Source organism: Terrapene carolina, unplaced genomic scaffold (genome assembly GCF_002925995.2).
Source record: "Terrapene carolina triunguis isolate 2854851 unplaced genomic scaffold, T_m_triunguis-2.0 Scaffold22, whole genome shotgun sequence".
NCBI classification, from domain to species: Eukaryota; Metazoa; Chordata; order Testudines; family Emydidae; genus Terrapene; species Terrapene triunguis.
The window spans coordinates 22340373-22349565 of NW_020664373.1; the positions used below are offsets into that span (position 1 = coordinate 22340373).

A 9193-nucleotide genomic window follows, 5' to 3' on the forward strand; every position below is an offset into this window, starting at 1 on the left:
TCCTCAATGTTTCACTCTATATGCATCCGAAGAAGTGGGTTGTAGCCCACGAAAGCTTATGCTCTAATAAATTTGTTAGTCTCTAAGGTGCCACAAGTACTCCTTCTTTAATAAAATAAAGGTGGTAGTGAGAATAAGCACCTATATAAAAAGGCTAGTTTGTATTACTACCATACATATGTAGCCTTGTTGATTCCCTTCCTGTATTTGATGTGACAGTATGGCCCAAGCTATTAATACTGTTTAAAAAAAAAAAAAAAAAAAAAAAAAACAGCCTCTCACCACAGGAGGTGCTGGCTTAACAACTGTTAGTATTTATTGCCAGTTTGCTTTCCTGACAGGTGACTGAGTCACAGTCCATTCAACAGGTAAGCTTCAATAAGCAATCTACCTTTAGTGTAAGAAATAAAAAAGGGAGAAAATTAACAATACAATTTAACACAAATTCCTAGAGAGTAATTTCTTCAAAGTGAGTATATTACCTTTAATGTCTAAAAAATTTGCTCATCAGTTACAAAATTTGGGAACTTATTCACAATACTAGCCAGGCTGCGGTATACCCTAACACTATTACAAGAATGAAATATATATGCTGCTAACTAAACATTATGTAAGACGCTGATTGTTTACAGATGTTATATTTTCTTTAGATCTAATTGAAGAAATGCTGCGATAGCATTTCTTTTGATTTATGTTTGAAACACCAGAATCTTTTAAAGCACAAAAATATTGTTGTCAAGGCAATGTTCCCATGAACTGTCTAACATCATGCAACTCACTCATGATATTAAATGTAATATCTCAACCAAACTAATGTTTAGCTGATCTGCCCTTTCCTGAAAAGAAATGGACTAAATTTCTGTTACAGGACATTGTACAAGTTAAAATTTCATTCTCAGGTCTTCCAACAGCACTTTGAAGGCAACATGAACTTTTTTTTTTTTTTTTAAATAACTCCCTCTCTCAAATTATATAGATTATTTGGGCAGGATACTAACAGGAGCCATGAGAGCTCGGTACTTCTGAAAAAGTCAGGGCATATGCTTTCAATGCACAATACATACACTGAACAAATCAAAAAGTCTGCTATACTAGCCTAAATGTAAAATTTCCCAGTTACGGTTCTCTGTCTTGCAGAGCAAAGGTTAAAAGATTGTACTATACAGGGATACAACCTCTCTTTGTACATGTTTCCTCTTGAAGTCAATGTGGTCTGGATATCACTGATGAAGTTCTAATACGGTGTACTTACTGTACACCTACGGTATGTTAATAAAATCTTTACACTCTGATTTTAAGCAGTACTGAAAATTCTAGCAACTCAACTGTGTCCAAAAAAATACATGTAACAATCACAAATTTGTTCTGGCTTTTAGACCACAGGGGCCATCTCTCCGGCATATATGCGAGAAAATAGATGGACAGGAACACCCGGATGTAACTGCTGTGACCTTTCCTGGTCATTACTAACAGCTATATACTTCATGTGTCACAGGTCTCCTGTGGCTGGATGTTTGAAGGGGTGTAGACAGGGAACGTGGTCAGTGCAGTTTAGCTGTTTTGTTAAATATTTTCCTTCTGTTCAACTCAGTTGGCTAATTATTGTGAATTCTGAATGCATTCATCAAAAAAAGTATAAGTGAGGCCCATTGCTCTGGCCTCCATATTTCTGTCAGGTTCTGTAGCTTGGTGGTGTCACTAAACCACTTTGGACAAGATCTATACTTGTTCCCACACAAAGAGCGTTTAGAAATAGAGATTTCATTTATATTACTTCTTTACCTGCAAAACCCTAATCCTGATTCATCAGAGCCAAAACCTCACCACCTTTAGCAGTCATGAAAGTTAGGTCTTTTATTTTTGAATATGATCCAACTTTCAGCAAGAGTAGCAATTCCAAATGAGCACACTGTAAAACCTCAAATAGATTAGATATCACCTTAACCTCACACACAGCAGCTCTGCATAGAATGCCATTTTAACATTCTTCGACAGCCATCTGGTTCACGTACTCTAGCATGATGAACATTCTGTACTGGTCTTCTTGCATGCCTGCAGTCATGGCTTTTATTACAATGGAATTGTGCCCAGGCAGAAGGTGGTATGACAGTTTCAGGAGACCAGCCAACGGTACAGTATTAAGACTAGCATACAGAATGCAGAAAGATACACCTAATCTGCAAGACCTCCCATGCCAAATCAGGGACACATTTCATTACATGGAGTCACATTTGTTGACTTTGTTAGTATTTACACTGTTGGCATACACATTCATCTGGCACCTGTTTTCTTAATGTGCCTGACCACTCTGAATGCTTCAGGCAGACGGTGATTGGAGGGCTGCTCTTTGCTACTGCCCTGAATAACTGGTGGGTTTACAGTTTCTCCCTCAATAAGAATTTGGCACGCTCAGAGATTCATTGTTAATGCCTAAGAAGGCTAAATATATTTTAAGATGGAACTGGGAAACTAAGTATTATTTTAATTTGCTTCTGAATTTTCTTCCAGAATATTTACTTCTCTAACACTACTCAGTGTTAATTCCTGTCCAGTAATTGCTCTTTCCTTAAGAGCAGAACTCTCATTCCTCCATGAAAGCTCAAGTGAAGTGACACTGCACAGTGAATACCTAAGCAGATTTGGGTGGGACAGAACCCTCGCTCCCAGCACAAAGGCAAACCATACCTCCCTTTCAAGTCAAGCCTCAACGGTGCAATAGTGGCTAACGCACTTTCACCAAGCCAATGGAACTGCATAGTTTATTGATAGATGTTACGAACAAATCAATCTTTAGAGACTCCCCCTTCTTTCTATAGCCTACATTCAAATATGGCGTAGCCTAGGATTTAGTTCTTTTTGCTGCTGCTGCTAATAATGACTGCAATTACTTACTCTGCTACAGAAATAATAGAATTATTTCAATAACTTTAATGAAAATTTGGACAACAGCAATGGAGTGCAGCTTCTTTTACAGCACAGAAGTTGTTTACCACTTTAATTATGTTTACCACTTTTTAAAATGATTTCTCTAAATGAACCATTCTAGCAATGCACCTAAATATGTGCTAGAAACCATGACGATACCTTGTATGTCATATGCCTAGTAAAGAAATCCCAGTCCTATGAAAACCACATCTGGTTTCAGAGATATTAAAGCACAAAGGCTGGTTTTGTTAAGCAGAACAATTTCCACATACAGGAGACTGTTCTTCATGTATTCAACAAATGTGACATCAGGTACACTTAAATTCAAAACATAGCTATGCATAACAAGGCAATCCTAATCAAATGGGTTTGCATAAAGTTCTTTCAGACATTACCAACCATATTCCAAATTTTCATTAAGTGCTAACAACTAGTCCTTATTAATGCTGTTTGAACAACAGACATCCTTATGGTGAAACTTGCAAATTAGAAGGACTAACTTCATAGCTGTCTGGCTCAACAAATCTACCAATCAGTTGAACTTGAGGTCCAGATGTATCAGGTTTATAGTTTTGATTGATTAATGGAAATCTAGCCTATCTATGAATTGACAAAGGATTATAAAAGTTCTATTAATTTGAAGGTTGGGAGGAAAAGAGTGTCTATAGCAATGCACGGATGGACTGTGCAGATAGGATAAGAAGTAAACTTCCTGTGTAACTTCAATCAGGTAAGGCTGGGGGATGACTTTTGAAACCCATATAGTGCACAAGGGTTAAACCAGGGAGCTCTATAGAAAAATAGACCCATGCTAAGAAGAAGAGATGAGCCAAAACTCCACATAGATTCATGGAGTTTAAGACCAGAAGAGAACGTTAGATCATCTAGTGTGACCTCCTGTATATCACAGGGCATTACGTTTCATATAGTTACCCATGTATTGAGCCCCAAAACTTATGTTTGGCTAAAACATATCTTCCAGAAAGGCATCCAGTCTTGATCTGATGACATCAAGAGATGGAGAATCCACCACTTCCCTCAGCAGTTTGTCCCATAGATAATCACAAATGGTTTAAAAAACAAAGTATTTTCTCATTTGAATTTGCCTGGCTTCCGTTTCCAGCCACTGTTTCTTGTTATGTCGGTCTCCACTAGATTAAAGAGCCCTTTAGTGCCCAGTAATTTCACCTGTTAAGGGACTTGCACAATATAACCAAGTGACCTCAATCTTCTTTTTTTGATAAGCTAAGTAGACTGAGCTCTCACTGTAAGGTATTTTCTCCAGTCCTTGCATCATTTTTTAAGATTCTTTTTTGCAACCTCTTCAATTTTTCAATATGCCTTTTAAAATGTGGTCACCAGAATTGGATGTAGTATTCCAGTAACAATCTCCCCAATACCATATGCAGAGGTAAAATCACCTCACTACTCCTACCTGCTACTCATCTGTTCATACATGCAAGAATCACATTAGCCCCTTTTGCCACAGAACTACACTCAAAGCTCATGTTGAGTTGCTTGTTCACAATGATTCCTAAATTATTTTCAGAGTCACAGCTTTCCAGGATACTGTCCCTCATTCTACAGGTATGCCTGCATTTCTTGTTCCTAGATATATAACTTTGCATGTGCTTGTATCAAAACACATTTTGTTCAAATGGGCCCAACTTATCCAAGCAGTCAAGAATATTCCTTAAGACTTTCTGTCCTCCTCAGTATTTACCATTCTGCCAATTTTTAGGTCATCCACATATTTTAAGCAGCAGTGATTTATATTTACTTCCAGATCATTGATGAAAATGTTGAATAGCATCAGGCCTACTACCAATAGGAACACCCCCATTCATTGCTGATTCCCCACTGATCACTACTTTTTGAGATCTGATAGTTAGCCAGTTCTTAATCCATCTATGATGCGCTTTATTGATATTGTACAATGCTACATTTTTAATCGGAATGTACAAAGTCAAATATTTGCCTCATCAAAGTCTATGTATATTATATTTACACAGTTATCTCAAAGAGTCAAAAAGACCTAATTTCATAAGACTGATCTTCTATAATACCATGTTGATTAAAATATATATAATTAATGCCAATTCTTTATCACTTGAATCCCATACCAGCTTCTCCAATATTATGCCAGGAATGATGTCAGGCTAACTCACCACTATTTATCATCCTGCATGCCCTTTTGAATACTGGCACAACATTAGCACTCTTCCAGTCTTCTGGAATTTTCCTGTTGTTGCAATATTTATTAAACAGTAATATTGGTGAGCTAGATGTCTCTGAGTCAACTCTATGAGGACTCTTGGGTGCAAGTTACATGGGCCCGCTGATTTAAAAATATTTACCTCTGGTAGATGCTGTGTGAACAACAGATTTTTCAGTTCACTAGCCAAATGAAAAAGAAAGTTGTTTTGGGCCAACCCAAAATGAGAGTTTTTCAGTAAACTAAGAAATAAATTTAAAAATTCCTTTCGGTCAAATGAAATGTCTTGTTTACATTTTAATTTTTTTAAAATAAACCAAGTAAAATTTGGTATGAAAGCTGTTCCAAAACAAAAATCCGTGGTTATGTTTTTAACTTAAAGAAGTTGGTGAATTTGACACAAATTCAAGCAATGTTTCAGTCAGTCAATCTGAATCTGTGTTTTTTGGCAAAAGAGACCAAAAAACCCCTCAGTAGTTGTGGACAAAAAACCAGCACCAAGCTCTGAACATAATTTTAAGCTTCCAATGTTGGGGTGGGTTTTTTTGCTTGTTGTTTACATATGTGATCAGATTTTCTTATGAGAGTGAGATGCTCAATTCTCTTTGAAAGTCAAAGGAGTTAGACTGCCAGCTTCCATTAGGTCCCTTTGAAAATTCCATCTGTGATGAAAGCTATGAAAAAAATCTACAGAATGATAAAGTTCAAATTCCTCCTAATTACTATTTAAAACAGTGTGGTCCACAAACTGTCTAAACCCTCAAACAATGGTAGAATTGTTAAGATACAATACAATTTATAATCTAAAAACCTGCTTTCTGAATTCCATGACTTCTGTAAACATCCAAATTATTTTGATTACACTCAGACAAGAGCAAAGTGGAAAGATCTATTTTAAACCCTATCTATCCATTTTGAGGTTTTTTTGCTCAGATTATAGTACAACATACTTAACATTTCTGTTGTCACCTAAATTGGTCTGGAGACAGGCTTTCAAGGAAAATAGAGGGGAAGAGACAACAAGGAAGTGTATATATGAATACATCTTGCCATTTTGTGTTACTCAAGTTATAATTAACTATACAGAGGAAACAATGTAGAAAGAAATAATAATAAAAAAATAACCTCCAGTACTTACTAAGCAATAAGTTATGTTGTTAAGTGATCAACTGAAGTTAGTAACAGTAATTTTCCTAAAGCAATCTCTGGAGAATCACAACCTCCCACACCCAGAAAAAATATTTTATGTAAGTTTTCAAGCTTTTTGTTTCCAATTAATATCCACTCCCATGCATAAAAACATGCTAATAGCTTATCCTTTTAAAGTTAAGGAGGTTTTTTGTGGTAATTACCTTCCATTCTACATCTACTAAAAATATAAGTTGTCTAAGTTTAGAATTGGGTTGATTCACTGTTGCAGCTGTAGGTTGCAGTACCACTAACTTGACTAGAAATCAGTGTGGAAGGAGTTTGCTGGATAATTTTTCTTTCCAGCTTTTCCATTCTGCAATGATGCAACTTCTCAATAAAGAAACTTTGTTATCAAAGCCACAAGTAGTTCTGGAAAAAATTGGGTGTGGAAGGATCTCTGTAGCAACGTCCACCTAAATGCAGTACTTCTTCTCAATGGCTTCTAATTTCTGGAATATTGCACAGTAAAGTCAAAGTACAAAGTAGACCCTTTCATCTGTAAGTTTAAGGAGAACACTGTACAATGGATGCAGTTTTAAGAAACACACTTTAAAGAGCATAGATTCCAAGCAAATATTTTGTATTACTACAATTTCAAAGAAGAATTGAACTTACACTATTGCAAGAGTCTCTCTACACTGGGATAATGAAAACCATGCACCCATAGCCTAGGGGTGCGGGGAAAGGAGTTTATTCTACATTCTACCAACCCAGAACTTTGTCACTTAAATTATTTATCAATAGGCCAGAAGCTTCCCAAAAATCACCTGGAAGCAGATTTTTTACTGAGGTAGCTGTACTACAAATAAGACTGGAAAAAAAAGTCTCACTCTCTTAGGGATCATTATCTTCTCGCCTTTTTACTTTGCCAGACTAGTTTATACTTTTCCAAGATAAAATAATTAAGTACTCCTGTATTTCTCTGTCTATTTACATTGTAAATGTGTAAATTCTGAATGGTCTATAAATACCTTCATTATCCAAGATTTGGTTCCTTTCCAAGACTAAACAGAGGAAGTCCAGGCACCTGAAACTTTAACATATGGGGAAGCATTACAGCTGCTTCCATTTACAGCTTTAATAGTCTGCCCTATTACACAAATGGAACCACAACTTTGTGTGATTGCCTGAGTCCAAGATCTTTTATATTCTATAAGAAGGATAAGTACTTACTAAGAACTTCACTCAAACCACTTATTCCAAATGCACAGTTTTTCTAAGTTTGTGGATAAGTCCCTCTACACTTCATTAACCAACCTAAAGGTTTTTTTAAATTATTTCTATAACTTTAAATTTTAAATGCCACTCTCCACTAACTGCATTAATATTGCAGTAAGTGAATACAATAATCAGCCTTGTCTTTGCCTGCCTTTTCTATCTTGTCAGCATAGCATCTTTCTGAAAGTACAAACTGTTCAACATATATTAACATTCAGTTCTTGACAGGGTAATAAGTGTGTCTGGTCAAATTAAAGAAGTGCCCATTTCATTTAAATACAATACAACTATTTTCACAGGTGGGGTAATTGTGATCACTTTGCCTTGCGTGTGAACTTAGCATTTCCACGGGGTACTCTATGTAGCTGTGTACACATACGTTCAGCGTTTTGTTTTATCCAGACCTCCTTCCTGCAACGGAGAAACTTTTCCAAACACATCACCAACTTCAGTGACATTCTTGACCTCCATGGAAGAAAACAAGACAATGGCCCACGCTCAAGCGCTTTGTATTTAACACACTCACACGCCCCATCAGTAAATAAACAAGTGGTTCCTACCAGATCTGCTCCTGATGATATCACTGAATTCGTCCGCTGCAGACTCTTCGCTGGGGTTCTCAGGACGTCCTGCTTCAGCCATAGCAAACAAACCCTCCGCCACACACAGAGTCTCTCTCAGATCTGGCTCCGCACTCGGAGCCTCCTTTTAATCCAGAAGAAACACAAAGTTTAAAAGGAGGGTTTGTGTGTGTGTGTGGTTCTGGAAGCGGGGCAGGGAGTCAGCCTGGCTCCCCCAGCCACAGCGAGGAGTAAAGGAAAGGGGAACAAACAGACACTAAACCAAGGCAAAGATCACCCTGGAGGAGAGCTGTCAAACTCTGCTCCCCGGACAGCAGAGAACAGGTGCTGAGCCATGCGCGTCTGCCTTAAAATAGAGCCAGCGGCTCCAGCAAGGTGAAAGAGGAGGAGGTATGATACTCGATAAATCAGCAGCCAACTTGGGAGACTCCAGAGACTCCCTTTCCGCCCCGCGCGCGATCAATGCAAACAGCAGCAATTAGAGAGCAAATTGCTAAAAGAAGCAAACAGGAGCATGAATGATTTAGCAGCCCCCACTTAAAAGCGTTCACTTTAATGCAGAGAGGGATTAAAAAAGCACGCCCCCCTCCACCCCCCCAGTAACCCAGCTTAGCTCCATCAGAACAAACTCCTCATGCAAACAGCCTGGCTCTATACCTGAGGCTATGATCAGTGAAGGCAGGGGAAATTATTATACTGCCTTAATCTACACAAGCTAGATACATCTAGCTGGCATCTCTCTTCTCGAGATCACCCTTCACAGGCGAACTTGGCTAGGGGTCCCAGGATGTACCAGGGTTTTTATTCTTTTGTTTGGGAGCAAAAATGCAGCAGTGGGAGAGAGCGCAGCCTCCTTACAAGCCTTAGCCCCGTGGCTAGGACACACCCCTGGAATGTGTGAAACCCAGATTCAAGTCTTCCCCCTCCAGTGCTGGGTTAATTTGTTGTGGACCCAGCACCAAATATATTTGTGGGCCCCCATTGCGGAAATAGGGCATGTGATGGGGGGCCATCTGCAGAGCGAGGGGCCAGTTGGGGACAATGGGGAGCAGTGTAGCAGGAG

The 9193-nt window shown here is 38.2% G+C and overlaps 1 protein-coding gene across 1 annotated transcript in view; it reads right to left on the reverse strand.

Moving 5' to 3' along the window:
* The window catches only part of LOC112125929 (dystrophin-like), a 1989526-nt gene extending 1981181 nt beyond the window's left edge, over positions 1 to 8345 (reverse strand). The window contains exon 1 of the mRNA XM_026648920.1: positions 8110 to 8345. Coding sequence (XP_026504705.1) covers positions 8110 to 8191 — 82 coding nt within the window. The 5' untranslated portion in view covers positions 8192 to 8345. The remainder of the gene's footprint in view (positions 1 to 8109) is intronic.
* Positions 8346 to 9193: the final 848 nt, after the last annotated feature.